General features: G+C 38.6%; 1 protein-coding gene across 1 annotated transcript in view; it reads left to right on the forward strand.

The window, feature by feature from the left end:
• The window catches only part of DOCK3 (dedicator of cytokinesis 3), a gene marked incomplete at its 5' end in the record, with an annotated part of 160559 nt that overhangs the window by 68705 nt on the left and 66177 nt on the right, over positions 1-25677 (forward strand). The window contains 4 exon segments of the mRNA XM_009870815.1: positions 1674-1821; positions 9124-9212; positions 12528-12653; positions 21896-22020. Of these exon segments, the coding sequence (XP_009869117.1) occupies positions 1674-1821; positions 9124-9212; positions 12528-12653; positions 21896-22020 (488 nt within the window).

Genomic DNA, 25677 nt, shown 5'->3' on the forward strand with positions numbered 1-25677 from the left:
TTTACTGTGTCATTAATTGTGTAAAAGTTAACATTACTCTGTATCAGTTTAGATGATAAATGAAGGTTGTAGAAAGATACAACATAGTTCAAGCTCACATTTTTAATCTTGATGCAAAAAGTGCTGCAGGAAATATTATGTGCAATTTAAAAATTATCAGTGATTTTTCTGGTCTTTAACAATAAGAAGCAGCTTCACACCTCAGTCCAAGATAAAAATGATAAATGACACAGTTATAATATATACGCTTAAAGCACTTGTATAAAGTGAAAATTTCGGTAAATACTGGACTATACTGAAAGGACTATAGTGTGTCATGGTGTGGATGCAGAGGGGTGTGTACAAGCTGCATTCTTGGCTCATTCAGCCAATGATTTGCAGTCAGCCTGGCTGGATGCAAATGTGTGTCATGGAGCTGCCAATCAAAGATGGCCAGACATGATGCTGTTCTCTTTGCCCTTGAATGTTCTGTTAGCTAAATGAGGTGACGTGCCTTAATCACAGTAGCCCAGTGGGTTCAAATGGACCTCTGGATTTGAAACGGTAGAATTAAAAAAAAGGGAGAAATTGTGGTGGTTTGACTTTGACTAGATTCCAGGTGCCCACCAAGCCACTCTACCCTCCCCTCCTCAGCAGGACAGGGTAAGGAAGAAACCTCAGGAGTTAAGACAGAGTTAGTTTAATAAAGGAAAAGCAAAGGCCATGTGTGTAAGCAAAGGAAAACAAAAGATTTATTCTCTACTACCCATCAGCAGGCGATAAGCAGCCACTTCCTGGGAAGCAGAGCTTCAGTACACGTTGGTGTTGCTCTGACAGAAAAACGTGCCTCCCTCTTCCTTTCTCTTAGCTTTTTTGCTGAGCACACCCCATATGGTCTGAAATATCCCTCTGGTCAGTTTGGGTCAGCTGTCCTGGTTATGTCCCCTCCCAAGATCATGCCCACCTCCAGCCTACTGGGAGAGGTGGGGGGAATTCAAGCTACGAGGATGATTGAGGGACTTGAACACCTCTCCTGTGAAGACAGACTGAGCGACCGGGGGCTGTTTAGCCTTGAAAAGAGAAGGCTGAGAGGGAATCTTATTAATGTGTATAAATATCTGAGGAGTGAGTGTCAAGAGGAAGGGGCCAATCTCTTTTTGGTGGTCCTCAGTAATAGGACAAGGAATAACAGGTATAAGCTAGAACATAGGAAGTTTCACCTCAGCATGAGGAGAAACTTCTTTACTGTGAGAGTGACAGAGCCCTGGCACAGGCTGCCCAGAGAGGGTGTGGAGTCTCCTTCTCTGGAGACTTTCAAAACCCACCTGGCCACATTCCTGTGTGGCTGCCCCAGGGAATCCTGCTCTAGTAGGTGGGTTGGACTAGATGATTTCCAGAGGTCCCTTCCAACCTCAAACATTCTGTGATTCCATGCCTGTTGGAGAGACAGCCTTGGCACTGTGCGAGCACTACTCAGCACCTCAGTGTGCTATCAACACCTTTTCTGGCTACCAATACAAAGCACAGCACTGTGAGGGCTGCTGTGGGGAAAATTATCGCCATCTCAGACAGAAGTAGAGGAAAGACTGCAAGCTGTAGTTGAACCTTGTCATAGGTGCGCGTAATCAGAGGGATAACCGAATAGAAAACTGGCTGCATGTGAATCTAATGTTTTAAATTTCTGTTCATTTTAGGTCGCATGTTGCTAAATGATTCAAAAAAAGGGCCCCCTCATTTACACTATCGCCGCCCCTATGGCTGTGCAGTACTGAGCATCATGGATGTACTTCAGTCAATCTCTGAAATAAAAGAAGAGAAGGATTTTGTTCTCAAAGTTTACACGTGAGTAACTCCTCGAAAGAAAAGAGTTGGGAGAAAGACTTTGTATGTGTTGAGAAACTAAAGAGATATTAGATACTAAAGTGCCATAAGTGCATTTGCTGCTCTATCTTCCTCACAAGGTAAACTGGTGGTGTTGGCAATGGTTTTTGCTCTTTTATTATTCCAGAGGCTCATAGAAACAAACGAATATTACCACAGATGTTTCAGGTGTTTGAAATGCTTCAGAAATTATTGAATGTTGCCCAAATCTGTGACATGCAAAGCTGCGCTTTCGTTAATGTGATTTATCTGAAATCTGCTAAGCTCAAAACCAAAGAAATAACGTGGTGTATTTTTTACCTGATGAAGCGAGTAGTTGCTCATGTCCCATCTGCTATTTCTTACCAGTCATGGTCACCAACAAAAGTAGAAAACAACTGAAGTCCACACTGTGTGACCAAAAACCTCAAAACAGATCAACGTTGTTTGAGCAAGAATCTGTCTTCAGTTATTTGTGGTTTTGAACTTTGAACTAACAAATTCTTATTATGAAATATAGTCTCACCATCATAGTAAAGAGGCCACAGACAAACTGTCTGGAGACTGCAGGGAATACTTAAATCTCTTGTCAGTGGGGATAAATACTGGCAAGATGTGCTCTGCAGATGGGCTGAGATACTACTGACATTGCTTTGCGGTCTATGGCCGCTATTCTGAATAATAAGATAATTTGGGGGGTTATAGAACTTTGTTATTCTTTGAGAAGTGCATTCAGCAGCAGAAAATGTGACATTCAAAGGAAACTATAAATGAAAAACTGGCTTTCACTATTCACTGAAAGATTCTTGGATATCTCTTCTTACATTAGAAATCTCATCCAAAGAAAAGTCTATCAGAGTCAGCTCTTCCATTCTTCTTTTACCAACGGTTATGGAAACTGTAGCAAAAATGTCAAGTTATAGGGAAGAAAATGGCCTTCTTTCATCTCTTTGTCAATGGAATCTGGATAATCTTGGCATTGTGCCACCGTTCATTTCAACTTATCTCTAACCACTGGTTTTTGGTTATATAGCTCATGTAAATATTGGTCTTGTAGATATGGTGTTAATATATTGCAACTACAACATTTCAGATGTTTGCAGTAGTGGAACATTGATTATCAAATTTGTGTTTGATCCTCTTTTACTGCATCTTCAGCTTCTTTTTCACTGAAAAATAGAAGAAATTTGTAAAATACTGGACTTAACCCATTTGTCAATGACCAATAAAGTCATGCAGCCAGTTAGGGCAATCCAAATTCTTAGTACTGTGATTCAAAAACCACACAGGATAGAGAGCTTCCCTTGTCTTCCTCTTAATCCAAAGTGATTTGTTAATATGGATTGCCTTCACACCGCCCAGTGTACCAGCCGTGTCTGCCTCTATGTTTAAGTGGGTTTATACCAGCTCTGGTTCTGCACCTCTGCTTCCCCGCACCCTTCGATTTCAATGTTCACGCACACCCATTACTGCCTTCCCTGAGAGCAAGTAGAGCCCATCACAGAACTGAGCTCTGTAGTCAGGTGCTTGTGATATTTTTATCACTATTATCATTCACATGAGTTGTTTTAAGTCTTATAACACAATTCTTTTTATGTTACTCCTCTTTGGCATGTTCTCTGTAACGCTCCAACAAAAATCTTCAGAAGGGAAGACGGATATCTCTAAAGGGCACCAGCTTATCCCTTTTGCAGCTTTAGTAGCTGTCGGTCTTCCATGACAGAACGTTTTCACAGGTTTAGCTGTTTGCATCTTCTCTTTGCATGCTTTTTGAGCTAACCTGTCTTTTCTTACTTTTTAGACTAAAACTGAAATGGCACGGTTTTGTCCTTTTTCTAAGTTTAAAATTGTACATGAATGCTTAAATGATGCTGAACTGATTTTCTTACCTGCTGCTCTCATTTTGATTATTGTTAAAATGCCTCAGGCCAACACAGAAACATCACAAAGACGAAATAAGGAGAGAGGTGTATTTATATTTTTAAAGGAGTAGTAAAAATAATTCTTTTTGTACGCTGACTAAAGCTTACAGCTGCCTCAAATGAGGCAGTCAGCATACAGCCAAAAAAGCCTTTTCATGAGGAGAAGCTGGAAAAAATTTGAGGGACTGAAAACCTAACAAAGGCTGAAACAAATACATTGTGTTTCAATAGAGACTTTTGCTGGATCCACAAGAGAGAATGCTTATGGGGAAAAAAAATCAATTTAGTTCACCAGTCTTTTTCAGCTTGCTTTATTATTGTTAAAGATTTATGTCTGAAAAATACTTCTTTCTCAGAATCCAGATTTTCCTGTTTGTTAATCCCACAGTCATGTTATAATCTTACTAAGGGGATATAGTACCACAGCTCTAGTTATAAGCTCATTATGTAAAAGCATGAAGATTTATAATTCTTTTTAATAATAGACATGTAATATATTTAAAAAGAGAGATGGAAACTAAAATCTCAGTCCATTTTGTCCCTGAGATAACTTAATTTCATATTTTTATATTAATTTTTATCTTTAATGGGCTTTTTTCTCATTGAACATGACTGTTTTGATCTTCCTACTCACTTAAAAACCTCATATATTTCCTATCTCTTTCATTTTTTTGGTCTGATTTTCTCTCAGTACTTTATTTTCCTCCTTCTCCAGCACTAGCTCTTAAAAGTCTTTTCTGTTAATGTGGTGTATTGCCTGAATGCCTTTCCCTTTTGATACTCGGTTGTTGCTATTTGCCCAGCTGGACGAGAACATATATTGCATTTCTGTCCCCATCTGTCTGACATCAGGGTCTGATGTAGTACGGCAAACATTCCACATGGTAAATTTACTGTTGAACCAGCCAACCTGAAAAGGTGATGGATGGCTCGGGAGAAAATTCTTATTTAAATGAGAAATATGTTTTGTAATGTATTTGTTATTTAGACAAGTGAAATGTTAACACAATAAAATGCATTACAAGCATGTATTTTCAGGCCAGGCATTTTCAAACTTGGGAGAATATTCTTCTTCTTTGTGTTCAGGAAATGTAAAGTGCAGCTTACGTGGGTACTTGGTACAAAACTAGCTTTAAGCTATCTTTACAGTCCATCAGTTTGGGGATAGCTTTGTTCCAGGTTAATTTGCGGGCTTAAGTCATTGGAGGCTGAAATCTATTATAACTTGCCCTCCAGAGGCTGGTAGAGCAACTAAAAAATTGTCAGAGGTTAGAAATTTTCTGCAGTCTCAGCTGTGAGCATGGACGATGGTATGGAATTTGTCCTATAGGTTACCTCTCTACTTTAAGGAGAATATTGTTTGCAGTCAGATAAATCACTTTTAATGTCTAGGCAAAGGGAAGATTGTTACCACTTTTTCCTGATGAGTAAGCCAAATATTGGTTGAAGTTCTGAGTTAGCACAGAACACCACAATTATTGAAGGGCTTTTGTACCATCCACTAATGTCTTAGTTTGGTTGTGGTTTTGTTTTGAGAGGTTTTTTGAGAGAGTGCAAATATAGTCAATACTTTAAAGTTCTGGAAGGTCACTGACGCTGACCTGTCTTGAGTTACTGTGCGGCTATCTGATCTCTCCTCCCAAAGAAGTAGTTGCAGAAGGTCTGGAGTAGAGCAACTAAAATGTTTAACCTCGTAGAGTTGTTTCTCCGTGGGAGAGATTGAGAATGTGAGGAGAAAAATGGTACTGGGAAGGGATGGCCAAGATTTACAGGATCATGGTGGAGGGTGAACTGTTGCTCATGGAATACAGCAGTACAAGAATTAGGGATGCTCAACAAAATTGTTGGGAGATGACATAAAAAAGGGTGGAAGAAAGTACTTGTTTAGAAAGCAGGTGGTGATCATCTGGATCGTACTTTCACAGGACGCTGTGAAGACAGGTGGTATGAGCAGATCCGAAGGGGATTAGAAAGTTTATGAACAATAGGTCCACAAACACAGGAACGGGAACAGACAGCGACGTACACTCCAACATCCCTGTCCCACAGCCTCAGGGCAGGGTGCATGAACCTGCCTGTACCCTGGGTACCTTGTGCAAGGATGGCCAGCTTGGGAAGCTTTTTTCTTAGTGTTCAGATGTTCTTAACCAGCAGCTGAGATGTCTGGTACCTAAACCCACTGCAGCGTAGGGAGGAATGTTGATATAGGTGGAGCTAAGATTTTTTGGGGGTTCTCTAACCTCAATCTAACTGCACAAGGTAACCTAGGAATACAGCCCGATCAGCCTTTAATTAAATGAATAATTTTGGATAGCATGCTGGAAGTAATTTGTAATGGATTTGTCCCGTGTTTTTCTTTTTTACTGTCTGTACTTGGAGTTTAATTAATTCCAAGTGTCCATGTCCCTTTTGCTTTTAGAATAATCAGCATTTGCAGGGAGTGTCAGTAAGTGTGCTGTAACAGGCTTTGTGAGTTATCTGATTATTCTTGGCAGTATATAGTTTTTAATACTAAAGCTGTAGAAAATTGCCAGCTACTACTTGTTCTAGATAGCTTTAATTCCTTTTGCCATGCTATTCTTCAGTTACATAAGGCATCAGACAAAAAACCCTGCTGTCTTCACAGTAGCTGGTTTGTATCTTACCCTGTTTTTACCAACATTATATACTCTTGGGGGAAACAAAGATGGGGAAAAATGTTAATATGCTTGGAAGAAAGTTTTTGAAGTGACTTATTTCTCAAGATTCCTGCCTTGGTAGGAGCTGAATGCTTATAGTTTTTCTTCGGGTTTTTTTTGTCGTTTGCTGTTGGTTTTTTTTACTTTCAAGAGTCAATAGGACAGAAGTTTAATTGTTTAATTCAATTGCACTTCAAGAGAAATAAGATGCAGTGTTGTCGCTCAATTAAAAACTGTTGAGTTCATGGGGAATCTTTAAATTTTGGAGTTGTGATTTAAATAAAGCAGTTGAATTCAAAAGGAAATTAGATTTGATCAACATATTTTTTTACTTTTTTTTTCTTTTTAAACCAATAGCACTGCACGTCATAAAGGTTTCATTTTTGTTTTTCAATCAGATTATCACAGTAGTAAAATTTTCATTTCAGCTCTGCTTACACTAGTGTGAAGTACTTCATAACATTTCTAGTGTGTCCTTTCATTATGTGGTAACAAGCACTGATGGTGGTTTTTTCCTGTTGTGATTTTACTCAACCTTAGTGAGTTTAGCAGGTTAATTATGCAGCTTTACACACACAAGTGCAAGCAAAGTCATACAACTTTGATATTAAGATAAATAAGGATCTAATTCAGGTTGATAATGGACCTCTCTAGTCAAAGCTCCTTCTCCTCAGGCCAGGGCCAGCTCTGAGATCAGTCCAGGCTGCTCAGGGCTTTGTCCAGTTGTGTCTTGATAATCTCCAGGGATGGAGATGGCACAGCCTCACAGGGCAACCGGTGGCAGTCACTTTCAACTTTGCTCATGGAAAAGATTAATATCCAGTCTGAACCTTTCTTGTTTGTGTTTATGCCTCTGGCAATGCACCACTGAAGAACTTCGCTGGCTCTTTTGTCTTAGTAACTGCTTGTAGGTTTTGGAGGGCTGCTATTTCCCCTCTTGCCTTGTCTTCTCCAGGCTGAAAAACCCCGGGTCCCTGCGCTCTCTTCTCCTGCAGTGTGGGCTCCAGCCACCTGTCTATCCCCAGGGCTCTCCCTAATTGACTGGTTTGTTTTGGAGAACCCAAAGCTGGGCACAGCCACCCAGCCACCAAGCAGTGTCTTTTCCAAAGTGACAGCAGAAACGTATGAACAAATACTAGTTACATATTGGTGTGTTGTGTAAACAGTAATTTACAAAATACAGTTCTGAGTGTCTCTTATCACTGGAGAGTTTTCTGTAAAGGATAAAGACTGTGTCTTGGCTTTGTGAAAAGGTTTGGGAAGTTTGCTAAACATAGAGCATGGTTTACTTTTTGTGGGAGCAAGATTTTAGGTTGAATAAAAGTTGCAGGATGAAAAAATACCTGGAATATACAGGTACATAAGAAATATGATATAATAATGTAGTATTATGTATGCACAGGGATTTTTTTATTTTCCAAAATGGTTAAATGAGAAAAAACCGGTTGCAATACCTATATGATGCCTACATTTTGGTCCCTACCATTCTTTTAATACTTGAAGTTTCTTGTGTTTGAATATGTAGATTAATATCTAAACTCTGAAAGGGTTTAGATATTAATTATTGTCTAGAAATAAGGAAACAATGAAACTGAAGATCTGCCTGTATCTACTGAGGGTCTGATTGTATAGGCAGACCCAGGAGAGCTCTAAAGGTGCTGGGGACACCGACTCCAGTGCTAAACATACGACTGTGGTCACCTTCCTTAAAAACACAGCTCGTAAGAGATTATATGGCTCATCTTTCATGTAACAGCATAATAAAGGGACACTTGGATTCTTTCTCTCCCCTATCTGAAGCGTGTCTCTCATGCAGTGGGACAGTAGCCTATGGGCTCAGAACACGGGGCCCGTTTCCTTGGTTTCTCAGCAGCCCTGCAATCTTTGCGTTTTTGGCTTTGGATCCTAGAGAAGTGTGACACCTCTGACTCAGGTGCCCAAGATGCATAAAGAAACAAGCATCCAGTTGTGTTTCCTCCTTTGCTGACTCTCTGCTCACGTGATGATTTTTTTGTGGGTTATGATTCAAAGGAGCCTGTATTTCTCTGTGACTGGAAAGGAAACCGAAACATCTGCTTCTGGTGCTCTCAGCCATCTCTCTCACAATGCGATTTCCAAATGCTGCAGTGCCCCTAATTTCTCGCCTCAGAATCTTGCCATCAGAGTAATAAGAATAGCTCTAGAGCTATAGATAGAAATAGTCTGGGAGCTGGGAGCACTGCATCACATTTCAAGGCATTCTGTAAAACACGTAGGTAAGCAAATGGCTCTTGTTGTAAATGCCTGAGTTACTAAAACAATTCAGACTTTAACATTTCACTTTTTATTTCTTGATTTTAACTTCTTAATGAAAACAAAAAGGTAATATATGGCAAGTTAATTTCTGCTTAAAATTAATTTTCTACATGCACAGAATTCATACAGGATATCCAGAGCTTTCTTTGTTCTGTCACAGTATGAACAGTGAAACGATGGTCTTGATACAGAAAAGTCACCACAGGCTCCAAAGTGTCCATGAAAAGGAGATAACTATGAGAGAATGTTCTGTTTCCTTCCACTTTTAAAAACAGGAGTTATCTGGGATTTCTCACAGTCATCAAAACCCCACAACCTTTCATGTTATCTGAACAGCAAAGCTGACTCTCCTAAGATGGTTCAATTGAATGAGTGTTCTTTTATTTCAGATGTAACAACGAAAATGAATGGTGCCAGATCCATGAAAACATTATTCGCAAGTCCAGCACCAAGTACACAGCACCCAGCTCAAACTATGGTAAATATTTACTTATACATTTTTGTCAGAAGAGCAGCTGAATATTTCCTTTAGAAAACTGCTAATTATTTATAGCAGAGAAATTCAGTGAGATGTGAGATGATGTGTAGCTGAGTTTCTCTACTTGTTGAGATTTAAAAGTTCAGCTAAAATTCTTTACAGGTGAAAATCTGTATTGTGTCTGACAATTTAACCAGGAATTTAAAAAACAAAAAACATGCCCCCGGTATCTTTCCTTCTTGGCTGCAGCTGTCAGTAAATTAATTCAGCGTGCCAAATTTCCTTTGTCACTCAATCTGTGATGTTACTTTATTTCAAGAGAGGTCAGCAGTGGAGAGAGCTGGCTGTCTGCTGTAGTGTGAGCTGACTCTGCGAGTCGGCATTTCCTGACTGTTGCAGTTACTGAGTGTATCTCCTCTGCTTGTGAAAAGTGCTCGCCTGTGAGGGGATACACGTCAGCATTGGCAGAACTCCTTTAAAACTGTGTGTGACACTGGCTTAAGTTACTGTGACCAGATTTGGTTGCACAGGCAATGAAGAATTTAAATTTTGTTCATCAGAATTGCCCTGTGTAAAAATGTCTTCCTTTTCATCCTATATCCCTTGAAAATTCCAGGTATAGCACGTATCTAAGGCTTGCTATTCTGAGGATACCGTGCATCCTTGTCAAAAGAAACAAAGCCAGAGGTTAAGTTTGTCTGACTGTCCAGAAAATAAACAGTGGTTTGTACCTGCAAATTAATTATCAGGAAGACTCTCTGTAATAGTTTCAGTACTAAACATTGAATTGCGTAGTTAAGAATAACTATCTTGGCAGAGTTTTTACCCCTTTTCAAATCCTTTTTTATTTTCCTAGCTAGTGACAGATAAATACGGAAAGTGAATCTTATCCTACCTTGTTAACCTCATTTAATGATTTCTGTAGCTCACCGAGTCAGAAGTATCAGTATCATTCCATTCCAAATGAACTAACCAATAGGGTGCAGTTTTGCTTGGCTACAGGTAGTTTTGCATTCATTACCAGTAGACATTAAGCACAACAATAAGCAAACAGAACAGTTTTCAGGAATGGAATTTTAGCATATGCAAAGCTGGTCTCCTTCCTTCTGTTCCTCCTGCTACAGTTAAGATCATTAAAACATTTTCCTGAATTGCTTATAACTTTGAAAACTCAGGCTGTTTGCATTTATTTCCAATGCAGGTGCCTGCCAAGTTTTTTTTTCTTTCAGGCATGAGGTTTTTTGAAGAGCAGAAAGAAAGGAAACTAGATAGCTTTTTGCCTTTGACTTTTTGATATAATTATTTCAAACATTTCATTAAGATCTAGTGCATCTCTGGAATAGGAGGTTGAGACTCGGCAGAGGTATTGTCCTGGTGGGAGGGGCGGTGTTGCAGACTGGCAGGATTTAAGTGTAAGTAATACAGTTTGAGTCTCTCAGAACCTGGTCGTACAGTGAGAAAATGCTCAAATCACAAGTGTGATTATTCCCTGAAGGAAGGCTCTCTGGTTCTTCCTCTCCCAACCTTCCCAGGTCTTGCGTAAAATTAGTCCTTCGGGTCTGCTGCAAGCAACTGAAGGAGAATTAGAAGGATGAGCTGTGTAGGAAGAGACCTGGAGAGCAGATGTACAAAACCTCTTGGGCAGAGAAGCAGCTCAACAGGGATGAAATATGTGGGAGGGTATCAGATAAATAGTATCTGTGATACTGTGCTGGAAAATTACATATTCTGTTACCTCTAGTGGCTGATTTTTATAGATAATAAGTTAGTTCTGGTGCTATTTGTTAAGTACTGAGGGATATTGGGTGTGGAGAGGTCTGAATTTCCAAATTTGCTTTGGTCCTTTATGCTGAAATTTTTTGAATGTATTTTCATTTGTTTGTTTTTAAAAGCAAAAGAAGATACAAACCCAACAACTTCCTCTGTAAGTGGCAGAAATAGTCAAGACTGATTCCGAATGAATTTATCTTTTGTATTCTGTTAAACCTTCTGTATCACACACACACACATGTCTACTCATGTGCTATTCAAAGGGTTTGAATTTTTTTCATGGCTATAAAGCCTCTGTTTTCCCTGCAGTGCTCTTCTGCCCGTTTAGCTGGACAGTTGCAAGTCCCTGTTTTGACAGCTTTGGAGTGCATGCATGCTGATTGTCCAGCTGGCTGGTTGGCCTCCCTTTCCTTCCTTTTAAGGCTTTATGCTCTTTTTTTTCATCTCAAATTACAGCATTCAGAAAACTTACACGGTCTTCATGTTACCTAGACATCTGCTTATTTGCCAAATTCGGCTGAAGCCAAACAGCAGTCTTGAAAATTATGTCAAGGGAAGGGAGCAGCGAGTGGGTGGGAGGTACACGATATTACTGGTTTCATTCCCCTAGTAACTTGTGTAACAAAATGGTGACTAAATGGTGTTTGCAAAGCCCATATATTGAGCTTAGGAAACTGCAAAATTTAGAAGGCTCACGCAAAAATATGTATATAAGGCGGTGTTTGGGTTTGTATGTGTTGTTCCAGTGAGTGGACAGAAAGGATAGAAAGAGTTATTGACTAACTAACATCCATTGAACGATAAAGATTGTGGAAAATTACTGTGTGAATGTAAGTGACATTGATAGGTGAAGCTGGTAGTGTATGCTCAGCAGATGAAACTAAGCTTGCATGGTTGAGCTTAATCTTGGCATTTTCTGCTATAATGGTTGGGTTTTTTAACTTTACCAATACGTTATCCTCATTTTAGGGATGTAGTGTGTGATAAGTTAAAAAGTCACATTGAAAGACCTAGTGGGTGAAGTCTGACCAGCTGGTACTCTTGAAATATGCTGGGGTACTGAAGAGGATTTCATTAAAATCAACCTCCCTCTATGAAGTAATTAAAGAAACAAGTGAAACAGATATGCTTTGAGATTAGTCTTATTTTTACTATGATATTAAGCAGAATTGAAGGCAGTTTGGAGATGTTCTGTGGCATTGTGTGATGTTCAGGTAGACATAGCTTACGTGTGTTGTAACATGTCAAGAGTAGAAATAATGCTAATTACTTCACTGTAACTTGTGACATCTCTGTGGAATTAAGTATTCTGATTTGAAAAAATTGTATTATAATAGAATGCTGTGCTCTTAACTGATCCCTTAAAGCAGTTTTGTTTCTTCCTTTTCAGTTTTAAATTACTCCAAGGAGGAAAAGAACTCTGTACTTATGTATTTATATTAGATTAACTGTGGAGCAAAGCATTGTTCTACCTGCATGCCTTGTATATACAGACATCTGATGCTTAAGGTCTGAGAAAATTAACACCTTTGGGTTTTTTTCCAGGACTTATAATATCTCTTCAGCTTCTTCGTGGTGACATGGAGCAGATTCGAAGGGAAAACCCGATGATTTTTAACAGAGGTGTTTCTGTTACCAGAAAGCTGGGTTTTCCTGATGTTATAATGCCAGGTAAGCAGCTCTAAACTTAACATATTGGTCTTTTTTTTTTCTCGTACTCTCCTAGACAAGCGCCCCTGGAGTGGGTGCTTTACACAAGGAAGATCGATAGTAGAAGAATTGCCTTATTTATCAGTAAATGCCAATTCCAGGTGCAGGGAGGCATTTTAATTGACAAACATTATAGTAATAGAAGGTGTTAAATTCACATGTATAGAAGATGACCTGGAAAGATTGCTTTGATACTCCCCCCACCTATTAGATACCCCTCATGTGTGTTAAGCATAGGGATGTTTCTTTTAAAATGCATGAACACTCTTCTTTTGAGTAATGCAAAGCCTGGAAAAAGATTCCACTTTGCCACCTTGATTTTTGGAGTTGGTGTGATCCTCTTGTAATGCTTGAATATACATGAGGCTGCAAATCTAGAGTGATTTTCCAGCTGGCCTTGCAGAGCACCCAGTTCGTGCAGCAGCTGTCTTGGCTGAAGCATTGCTGCACTTCATTTGCTCCTTACTTCTGGAGCAGCAGCGTGAGGTGCTTCTTGCTTTGCCACACATTGAGGTAGCCCCGGTGTAGGCAAGACTTCATTTAAGGAGGAAACTGGAATCTAGCCAGTCATGTAATCAATAGATCTAAAACCTGGCTTTATACTGTTCTGATTTTCACAATACAGAAAGAAATGGGCTCACTAGTTATATTATGTGTGTAGCATTTGAAATACTGCCTCATTGCTATGCCTTATAACCAAGGCCAAGGATGACTTTGCAGATGTGGGAAATGTTATGAAAAGTATCAGATTTTGTTACTCAAAAACTGTACTGACACATCAGTATCGAAAGTGGTTATAGCCTCATTGTGGAGGCTCTTCAGAAAGCACAGTAAAAGTTGAGAGGAGGTGGGAAGAAATTCTAGAAACTATAAAGTTGAAGAGTTTAGAACAGTATGTGTTTTATTTACTGTTGAGCTTGAAAATAACAGTAATAGAGCAGCAGAGGATGTGGGTAGTAAAGCCAATTAAAAATTCTAGGTTTTAGTGACCTTAGAGCAGTTCTAGTCTTAACCCAAAGCAATCAAGTAGATCTATGATTAAATATTGCATGTTGATATGCAGCTGCTGCAAAGTGATCTGCTGCAATTGAGATCACAGCTGGAGTAGCTGTGATCTCAATTAGCCTGAATAGCTAGATTGCAGCTGGAGAAGTCAACATCAAAAATAACATTTACATACCTGTATACGTGAATTGATTCTGCTGCAAGGATTGCTTTATCCTCCATTTCTATGTATAGAACTGTCCCTCAGGTGCTTCAGACCACTGAATTTTAGCAAGCTTAAGCAATAGCTTTACGGCCTCAGTGTTCCCCTTAATTGTTTTTTTGTTTTCTAGGCGCTAGCGTGCTTCTGCAAGCTGGCGTAGTGACTGTCTTCCCTGTACTTGTGCTGTTCTAGGCAGTGCTTTTGTCTAGGGCTTGAACCAAGCAGGTCAGCAGTTTTCAAGCAAGAAGTGCTTCTACCCTAAGCTTAAAAAATTCTCTGTTCATTTCAGCTGAATTTCCAAACTGTATTTCTCTCTCTAGTTAAAAACTATTGCAAAAATACCACCTCAGTGTAAATCCTAAGTGTATTGTTTACATCTTGGTGATACTCAAGTCTAGAGACCTTGGCCATTTAAGTAAATTCAAACCAGATTCCACAGCGTATGTTTGCAGTGCTCCTGTTGTAAGGTTCGCGTACAGGTACCGTTGTGACGTTCCCGACGCTGCTCAGCCCATCAGTTTTTCAGATTATATTCTTCAAAAGACCACAGTTGCTTGCTGGTGTCATGTTTGCAAGAACGACAATTCTTGCTGGAGAAAACTGAGGATTTTAAGATGATCGTCTCTTTGGAATTGGGCTCATATGTATAGATCTGCTCAAAATTCTATTTGATACAAACAACTGTGTGAAAGAACCATCGTTGTGCTGTTAAATGCTTACTGCCTCTGCAGAGGTGCTGGACACCCAGATCTCCTCGATTCAAAGGGTGCTCCAAGGAGTCTGTTTATATGGAGTTTAGGTGCAAAGCTTTAGGCATTTGTATTTGGGAGAAAAAAAGCAAAAGGCTTACATTTGTGGAGAAAGGCAGTTTGTCAATGTCTTTAAACACGAGGTAAAAAAAGAAGGGCAGCCATGGAAGTATGAATTGACTTTGACTGTAATGACAACTTAGGACATCGCCAGAGCAGAGATGAGATGTGAAGAGAGAGATAGCCATGAATAACACTCTAAACAAAAATTCAGTATCCTGGGTATTCTCCAGGATAATAAAATCATTGGAAAAATTAGGAGATTAAAATGCAATGTAACTTCACTGATGGAGCGAGCAGTGTTCATTCTAATTATCAGAATTTTTTTGAAATCAAAATGTTTGACGTTATTCAAATGGCAGCAGATATTTGCCCATTATTTGCTTTTAAAACAGCAGATGAAACTAGGATTTGATTTCACCTAGTGCCCAGGACAGAACATTTTGGTAGAGGAAGTTATCTTTCAGGTGGATTAACCAAGCTACCCGAGCAGGGACTGCCTCTCAATTTACTTTGTGCTTATGGTGTTACAGCCAGAATCAAACATTCTTTCTTAGCTTTACTAGTATTGTATAAAGTTAGAAAATACTTTGTGGGAGTGAGCAAAACAAAACAACTGAGCAAAACCCCTACCCTGTCATGCACCTTAGCAGTTCTCAACCATGTCTGCTGCTTTAATTGTCTTTGTCAAACTACCTTTTCCCTGTTTTGCTTCAAAACTGTTTCTTTCTCGTTAACGACAGTTTCCTTTTCAGAAGAGAGCACAGGAAATTTATGACTCTTATTTTGCAAGTGGATGCAGATTTTTCAAGGCAGCATGATTTAAAAGTGTTTTTTATGAATAAACTAATAAAGGTTACATCACCTAGTATTGTTAATATATTCAGTGATCATTCTGCTGAGCCAGGAAATCTAACTTTTAAGAAGTAAATTGCTCTAGCAAATGAATTTTCTTGGTCATAGGTTTTATCATTTTCATTTTCTTTTTTAATAGGAAATCCTTTCACATGTACACACATCTTAACCATTAAAATTCTGTAATTGTGTCTTATCACAGTTTTCCTATCCCATTTCATTTTCTGTAGCATTAGTTTCTCTATCAAGCCCTCTTTTTTTCTTTATTCAGAAATGAGCAACATAAGTGGTAGCCGATTGTCATTAAGAAATAAAGTGAAACCGGTCTTTATGTGCTTCTATCTTGCATGGTTATGCAGAGCAAGATTAATATCGTACAAAAGAACCATGCCTGTCTTAATTTCTAGAGATAAAATATTCTTTGTTTCCTACTGCATTGTGATCTGAGAGGGTGTCATACTGACTTTTATTTATCTTTTCTGTCCAAATCAGAAGGGATTCAGTTGAACCAGCCTCATGAAAAGGTCTGGTGGGATTTTGTTCATTTGTGGATTTGTTTTTTCTTTTCTAAATTGCTCCTGGGTTTAAGACCGTTCATCTGACCCTGACAATTTTACCTTTCCCCAGAGATAAAAGCAGTGAGGCATGTGCTGCTTGCCTTTTGGATTGCAACTTTATTTGTGTACAGAACTTGCTGATCAGAAATCTATTGCATAGGCATGGCGTTTGTCAGTTCCCCAAAGGACATCCCTTCCCTTCCCCATGTGCTGATAAGTATTCTGTCTTTTACTTTGATCCTCTGATGAAAAGTGCATGCTTCATCTTCTACTTGTGAGTGATGTTTCTTTCTCTTTTTCTCTCTCCTTGTCTTTAATCTCCTGGCTTCTCTCCCTTTCCTTTCCCTTCCCTTTATTCTCTCCTCTTTCTTTCTGATGCAGAGACGAAGATAGTTGGGTGTAAGTTTCTGCTTTTCTGTATAATGTCTGCGTATTGCTTGCTTTTTCCCATTTTCATATCTTTCATGGAATGTTGGGGATTGGTAAAGATAGCAAATCATGACCTCACAGGGAAACTTCGGTAACAGAGAGGCATAGACTTTGCCTACTCTCTTCATACCAAAGTGTTTTAGACAAACTTAGTAGCTATGACATGAATTAGTAGCAAAGGTGAGCAACATCTCAGCATCTATTCTGTCAGTGAGCAAAAAATCACAGGGGAAATACATTAAGAAACAGATGTGGCAAAATCCATCAGCTGTTCTCAGGATGTTCATGGCAAGTGAGTCAACAAGACTAAAAGATATAATTATCACATAATGATCCCCCAAAAGTGTTACAAGGACAATAAAAAATATTTTGCAGTAGTGGAAAGTTAAAATAGTAAGCTGGAGAAAATAAGAAAAAATAAAATTAAAAAAAATCTCACTGCTACTGAAAGGAAACAATTTCAGGGAAATCACTGAATTTAAAAAGAGCATTGTATAAATTCTTCTCTAGATACAGAAGTTGAACAATGGATAGCAAATAATCTAGTAAATATTGTTTGTTCCTTTTCTGTGAAACAGCTCCGTGTTCATGAAAGCTAGAGTTAAACTTGCATAATGTTAATTTAATTTGCCATGCAGGCAGTATAAAAGTTCTTTTTCCCCTTGCTGCTGTAATATTACTCGCAGTCATGTTAATAGTTACGTACTATACTCATTTCAAGAATATAGGCCTTAAAAAACGTAGTGACTAGTGAGGAGGCAGAGAAATAAACTGCTGAAATGGAACTAATGTGGTTCCCAGACACTGTGTGACCATGCCAGGCTTCTGGGTTTTACCAGGCGAGTAGCCGCACAGCCGAGTTTTGCACCAGAGAGCGAGTCCATCGTGGTCAGCCAGATGCCAGTTTACTCCAGCTGTGGGGAAGTTTGTTTGTACATAGGACATAAATGTATGGGTTTGTTTTCTCTTCACAAGCCGTTATGGAAGAGACTCTTGAGTGTCCTTCTCTCACTTTCGTGCTCTGGGGGTTACGGGCACTCTTCTGCAAAATGCCATTGTTTTCGAGAAGGTGCTAAAGCCAGTGAGTAGACAGGTTATCAGGATGTTGAGCCCTAAGTAAATAGGACCATCTCAGCCATTTAAAAAGTACAGACGTAAATACTAACTTTTATTGATAGATTGTTTTTTATAGCCTTGGCTACCTAAATTGTAAAAGACTAAACTTTCAGTTCTAAAAAATCTAATGAAGATTCTCTGGTGAAGTAATTATTTTACTAAATTACTTGAAACTAGACCTGCACATCCTGACTGTGGTGAGCTGCCACTTTGCGCAGATTACAGGGATATGTTACATGTCCCTTACAGGTTCACAGAGTCACAAAACGTTGACCTCTTAGAAGACTGTCCTGGTTTGAGCCAGGACAAAGACAAATTTGCTGAAATCAAGATATCTGAGATTTTTTACCTCTTGCCCCTGTAGTAACTTATGTGAATTATGTCACCTTTTTTGACAGAGTATTCACCTGTATAAACCAGGGACCATTCCTGTCCTCAGCGTTCACAATCTTTTAGTATCCCTTAATAAAAAGTGTTAGATGAAATGCAGATGGTTTCTGTAGATTGTTGCTACATTCCAGTTCAAATAACTGGGTAGGCTTCTAGTGGAAAGCCTACAAATCTTATCAGGATAAATCTACTTATTCTAATAGATGCTATACAGTTATTGGCCATTGGACTATTTAATGTTATTAAGTCTCGAAAATGATGAAATAAGTATTTGGAAGTCTTTCAGTACATGTCTCTGTACTGGCAGCACAGAAGTGATATATAGTTCATGTAGCCTTTTCCACCACTCCTTTTTTTTTCCCCATCATTACCATTAGAATAATTTTGGGTGATACGAGGAAGGATTTCATTTGAATATAAGCAAATCCTCCAAAGCTATAATTTATATTTGATAATTTAAACAGTTGTTTATTTGACACAGGGCTTTGTAAATAGGTTCAAACAAACAAACAAAACGAAATGTGCTAAAGGTGAAGAGATGGTAAAGTAAGGAAGAGCTGCATAACATCAAAAGATAATTCTTTTTTTTAATTGTGAATAATAGTGTATTTCAAGACATTTGATAAAGAATTAGTAACAGAATATGTTAGAACTGCACGTATTTTATGCTATAAAGCAGTTTACATTTGATTTTAAATTGAAATCAATTGTAGAAAGATAGACTTTATAACAAATGCCATTCTGAAAACTCTCAGGAGGTTTTCAGTTCATCCATGACAGCCATGCAACACAGTGAAACCTTAGCTTAAAATGTGATCTGCAAGTTTTAGTCTATAAATACTTTGGCCCACTAGCCTTCTAGCGCTTCTTTTATTTCAGTGCTAATGATAGGAGGACACAGCTAACCCAGTTTTATAATGTGTGCTGCTCTGTTTGTGAAGCTCTGAGGTCAAGTGTTCCAGGCTGGTGTTAACACACAGCTTTTCTATCAAAATGCAAGTTACTGCCACTTGAGAGCCAGTACCATTTGCCACGCAGAGGGCAAGAATTGTCTACTTTGTTAAATGAGTTGTTTGTTTATCTCTTTTTCTTTCTACAATGGAATTAAATAAGGGGAAAGCTCTACTGGCAAGATTTTTACTAGATATGTAGCTGTCATGCAGAGTTAGAGCTGACAAGGATCCCTTCTTGATCATACTGATCACAACTTCTCGTGTGGCCACATGGAAGCTGCACTGCTCTCTCTCCGTGCGCTTCTCTGGTGGCTGCGGGATGTGTTCACTGCCCTTGCGATTCACCTGCTCAGCGTTTTTGATAAACTACTCTGTGTTTCAGGCATTTGCTCTAGTTTGTGTGCAGCCAAGCAGCGCATCTGAGCTCAAACCCCTCAAAACCAGTAGCAGTTGGAGGAAAAATAAATGGCTTGCAAGGACTCAGCAAGAGATGTGGTTAACTGATGTATGGGGACAAGCAGATGCTTCTTTGTAGTAAGATTGTTTTCACCGAAAAACGCAGAGGTGTGTGACTTTGTAGTTTAAACCCTGGATTTTCAAGAAATTGATGGACTCCAAAGCTGATTGTTAAATGGCTTTTTCTTTTCTAGATACATTCACTTCCTTATTTTTACTGTATCTAATGACCTTTTCTGGTTTTTTAGCATTCAATATACAATATTATTACAAGAGAAAGCGCACCGTTATACTTCACTACAATACTTTTTCCCTTCATTTTTCTTCATTTTGATGCAAATCTACTTTTCTTCAGATTTCTCTACCCCCCACCCCAAAGGCATTTTTTTTTAATTAGTGAAGGCATATTCCTGTTAAGTTTAATGGAAGACAAGATGCTATATATAACCAAATGCTGCCTTTAATTTAGGCTGGAAAATTATTTGCAATCTGACATTGAACTTTGTGTAGCCAGCCCGTCTTCCAGAAAAGAGGTCATAAATAGGAAGCTTCAAAATGCTAATTATAGCAAGTACAATTAATTTCTACTTAGAGTTATAGCATTCAGATTGAAACTTTTTTCCTCACTGAGAAAACTGCTAAGAAAAAACCTGATGGAGTCTGTTAAGCAGGAGGACTTTCAAAACAAAAGTCCTTACTTAAATTATCTTTCTATAAAGAGTTTTTTATTTCTTGGTGTTCCTGTAGTCAACATATAAGTAGCTTAACTTGATTTTGAGCAGCAAGATGATTTTTTCTGTTGTTGGACCGTGGAGCGTTGCATTTGATGGCTATTCTTTGACAAGAAAAAAAGCAGATATTTGAGGTCTTTCTTCAGCCTCTTGCTGTCATCTTTTACCTGTTAATAAACCGTAGCATTTGCAGACCTCTAACTGTGAGGTGTTTCAAGCAGTCAGCTCTGTGCATCCGCAGTGAGAGTGAGCTTGATGGGAAGCGGAGGGGATTTTGCATACTGAGCCCCACGCGTAGAGAGTTCCTAGCAGGAAGCACCAAGTGTCAGCTACAGAGCTGTGCTTTCCATGCTTAAAAGGTTGTACTTTTCTCCAGAAATAAAAATGAACATAAAGACAAGACTGAAAGCTGCTATTGTTTGTCCCTACAGTAGGTGAAGGAACAGATTCTGTGGGGTTATAGACTTGAAGAAGAGTTTCAAGTGCTGCTTTGACAGATGCAGAAGGATACCCCTCACTGCCTGAAAGCAAATGCTGCCTGTTTTGTTGTGTTTATGATTAATAAACAGATTTAACTGCAGCAGCTTCTCCTGGTACTGGGGTGGAAGAAATCAGACATCCAAGAAGTCTCTGCTTTGCTAGAAAACCATTCCATTACCTCATTATTTAGTCTCTTGAGGCTGCTCAACAAAATACTTGCCTTGAAAGGGTTTAGGTTTTTTATGGGCTTAATTTTTTTTGTATTTTTCTGTATTGCCATTTAGTATGCTTGCCTTTGTGGCAAGTAAATAAATAGAAGTGGTAAATGAGTCATCATGAAATGGTGACAGTAACTAAATCTTACAGAAAAATAGGTGCTACCTGCTATGCTTTCAGGACGTGCTCTAGAACTGCCTGCGTTAGTTTTGAAAGCAAGGCTTCCCAAATCCGATTCTTTTAAAAAAAGAAAAAAAAGTGAGCTAGAATCTGTCAGATTCAGGATTAGCAAAATGATAAGGGAGATGCTAGCATTTGTATTTCTGAATATAGTCATTTGTTCCAAAGCTCTTGAAAATGAGATAGTGAGAAGTTGGCAAGTATCCATACTGCCCACCTTCTTATATTCAGGCATATGGATACCAGAGGCTGGCCAGAAATCTAGCAATTAAAAAATATATATAATTCCAAAAAATACAAATCCTTTTTAATCCATCTGAACTGAATTACAACCAGGTTTCCAGACAAGGCTGTTTTTCTTATTATGATGAAAAGCAATGATGAAAATACGGAAAATACTTGGAGAGCTAACTGAACATAATTTTCTGTTTATCATCACAAAAATACTCATTTTTTGTAAAATGCATTGGGCATAGGAAGTCTGATGTTAATGATGTTTTGTCAAGCTCAGCCTGATACTTCCAAATCTGCTAACTAGACAAAGCAGTAAAAGGGTTTTTTTCCTTCCCCATTTACACACTAAAAGCAAATATTGATTCCGAGTTCACATTTAATAAAGGCATTACTAACAATGGTCTGATTTTATGCACTGATATTTAAATTATCATCTCTATTAACAATTAACTTGCTGCTTGGAATGATTTGGACATCAGCCATACTCTTGCAGAACAGAGAGAACAATTTGCAGAATCAAAACACATTGCGCACAGGCACCGAGACTTCCATGTTGAACTGAAGCACGTGACTCTGCTCTTTTACTGCAGGTGATATACGCAATGACTTGTACCTGACGTTAGAGAAGGGAGATTTTGAAAGAGGTGGGAAAAGCGTGCAGAAGAACATTGAAGTGACCATGTACGTGCTCTATGCGGATGGAGAGATCTTGAAGGTTAGTGCTTATTTCTTCTTGAGCTTCAGTGCCACCTGCTTGCTCCTTGGCCATCTTCTGTTTTACTGTCTCTGATGCAAGGGAGGTGCTGAAATAAAACTAACTCTTACTTTTTTCTTTTTTCCTTTTTTTTCTCCACTAAGTTTTTGAACTATGTATTATGATGAAGGAAGTAATCTATTCTAAATTTGAAAGAATTTGGAGTATTTACCCTGTGTGAAAACAGGAGACTTGGAGAAAATATTCGTAAACTGAAAAGCTTATATAATTTGAAAGTCTGATGTCAGTGGCTATAGCAAAAAGAAAATTTAGAGTAACTGTGGACAAATAATATGTGTTGTACAATAGGATGAAATGTGATTACAGGAGAGACTTTCAAATCTGTGTTTTTGGAGTTGTGGTACTGAATGTAGTTTTGAAAAATAAAATTAAGTAGCCTTATTTTCAAGATCTTGGCTTTCACCCTTGGATGGCTCCATTCCAGCTGTGAATGATGATGATTAATATTTTTCTTTCTTCCTCTGTTCTTACTTTGAGGAGAAGGTAGATAAGTCAGCTTTGTGTGGAGTGGGAGAGCATGAGGATAGAGAAAAACAAGTGTTTTGACATAAGCATCTGTCAGAAATGGAGAAATGGCTGCATTAAAATGTGTTAATCATAACTTCAATCTACCTTATTTCTTACCTGCCCTGCAATAAAATTGGGTTTTTGTAGCCATTATCATAGAAGAGTCAAAACACCAAAGTGCTTGTATACCAAACTCATTGCCACAGTCTGCTTTTTTTAATTGAAAGGCAAACTTTTCCCTTATTACTACAGTTGCTTGTGACTTCATTAACAGTAAAGTATATATATCTCTTGTAGGGAACTGGTTTGTGCTCATAGCTGTTACAGGAAGATCCCAATCTTTTTCTGTTTAATTACATTAGACATACCTTTCAAATTGAATGACGTGTTTTTAATCATCACTTTATTTCACAGCAGTCTGCCAAAGACCAATGTAGGTCTTTACCCTCTGGACTGCAGTATCAGCATCGTCAAATGCTAATGTACATAATGTTAGCTAATTATACTGTAACTGTGGCTAATGATTAAGTATGAAAGCCATATAATTTCTAGACTTTATCAGTTCTTAAGGACTTGTGGGGCTTTAGTTGGAATGGTCATTCACAGATACCAAGTTATCTTTTTCTTACCCTTCTATTACTGTTATTACTGTTGTAACGGTACATTAGGGCTTTATGTAGAATAGCGGAATAGACATGGTGCAAACAAAGAATAGTAAAAGTTGGTTGATCCAGCTGGAAAAACTTCAGGTGGGCATTTGTCAGTTGACTGTTGTAAATGTAGATGGCTGCTCTAATTTTATAGGTATACCCTGAAAATTTTAAAGATTCGGCTCCCTAAACTGTAGATCTGCAGTTTGTCTCAACTTTTGGAATGCGGATTTTGGTTGTAAAATATAATCAAAGTTTTTGCTCAAAATCTTCCCGTGCTTCAAGTGAAAATCCTTGAGAACAACGAGCTCCTTCGAACCATCCCACCTGTGCAGCGCATTTTGGGAAATCTAGGTGTCCATTTGCCTAAAACTTAGCACAGGTCTGTTAGTCTGGGTTATTTCAGTATGCTGTTGAGTGGATACTGGTTTTCTTTTTATATTAAGAATTTAGTTTTAAACCCTAGGTTGCTTAGTTTCCACTGCAACCATCTGGTTTATGTAATCTTCAGCATGGGCACCTAGAGCCGTGTGTGATGACTTGCCATTTTCTGTTGGGAGGGAGCTGGTTTAGCCCAAGGACAGAATATAATTTCATTTCTAGATGAAGCAACTGTAAAGAGACTGCTCGGTCAAGATGTCCATTTCATTCATTCAGCATAATCTAAAAGAAAATACTGAAGACTGCCACAAGATGAATCTAATTAATTCGAATACAAGTGTTAAGAACGAGGAGTGGGTGGGGTTGGGCTTGGTGCAGTACTGATGAAGGGAATGGCTGGGTTTGGGTTCCCTGTCCCCTGAATGATCACTTGTGTGCTGAGGCTACTTTCACAGTCAAGTGTACCTAGTTTCTTTCTTCATTTGTCTAAATAGGATATTAATTTAATAAGTTTCAGTAGGCAATATAGTAGAGAAGCGAATAAAAAACCCTAATTCAAGCTTTCGGTACTGTGGACAGAACACTAGAAGCTCAATCACTGACCCCAAAGCACTGCTGCTCCAGTTTGAAATATCTTTTACTATTGCTGACCTACAGCCTTTCCAAAGCAGAGACATGAGAAAGTGTGTGCAGAGTTACACAGCACAGGGAGGCAGTTGGCACGAAATTTTCATCTGACGTTAGATTAAAATCTCTGAACTTTTCCTGAGAAGCAGCACAATCCAAATCTGAATTAGACCTTTGTGAATACTTTAACAGCACCATATGCAGCCTTAATGAGAATATTCCATCTCAAATCTTTGTTGCTGTTGGATATATCTTGGTCCAGAAATAGTCCTAGTGAAAGCACTGAAATTATTCCCAGAATACAGTGCTCTTCAAAATGAAAATGAGTATTTCCTTTTCAGAATGGTCGTATTCAATTGTTAGTAGTTTTCAATATAGTCTGAAAAAACCTTGATACGTTTCTCACATTCTTTCTGTTCCAGTAGCAGGAATATCATATTAATAGCAAGGCATACCTTAAATGATTAGACTTTTTCTACTTTTTCTAGTTTAGCTTCCTTTACTGGCCTCTGCCTGTTCACCTGCCTGTTTTGGTCTCCTGGTAACTGGGTGTACAGAGACTAGTTTCTTGTTGATGTTTTGCAGATCACAATTCAGAATTAAAGATTAAACAATCCTCCCTCCTCACACTATAGATAGTAGTTTAAATGCTTAAAAACTAAGTTAACAACCAGAAGGAAAGACTCTTCACCTATTTGTTTATTTAAAGTTGATAGCATGAAACAGCATTCAGAGACTGACCGTTTGTCTGTAAAGGCAGGTAGTTTTTGGAAGCAAGATTTGAATTTTTACTGTACCTTGCAGAAGAATTGCAAATACTATTTTACTTCCTTCTAAGAACTAATGCAGAATGAGGTTTGCTGCATTGAAGCCCAAAAAGTTACACTTATCAAAAACAATACTTGGGATGTTGCAGGTGTTCTGGTTTTAGACTGCCACCACTACTCTCCCTCCAGCTTTTTAGTATCTGCTACAGTTAATTCTTGCTGATGTATTAAAAAAGCCACCTTTATGCCAAGATTGTGGCACATACCGTATGGTTACTAGGGCGTACTTGAGAGGACAGAGTTTTGTGGGTATATGGTACAGTCCTTCAGTTTGGATTAGAGCCTTTGCAGTGAATCTCTGTCCAGAGAGGCTGTTTCTGCATTGAATCTCAAAATTCCAGAGAACTTTCCTTTCTTTTTGGGCCCCTTCGCAGGTTCTTAACTTTCTCAAAGCCAGAAGGATATTACCACAGGCCAGAGTAACTGGGTCTGGTTAATGGGATGTGCTTGACTTGATAGTCCCTTGATTACAGATGAAAAAATCAAGTCAGCATTGTCGGTATTATCTTGAGGGAATTTAGAGATACCTTGGGAGAATTTAGAGATGCCTTGAGGAAATCTTGTTGTGATACTCTTCCATGTGGGGTGTTTTTACGCAGGAATTT

This window comes from Apaloderma vittatum, unplaced genomic scaffold, assembly GCF_000703405.1.
Source record: "Apaloderma vittatum isolate BGI_N311 unplaced genomic scaffold, ASM70340v1 scaffold5356, whole genome shotgun sequence".
Taxonomy (NCBI): Eukaryota; Metazoa; Chordata; class Aves; order Trogoniformes; family Trogonidae; genus Apaloderma; species Apaloderma vittatum.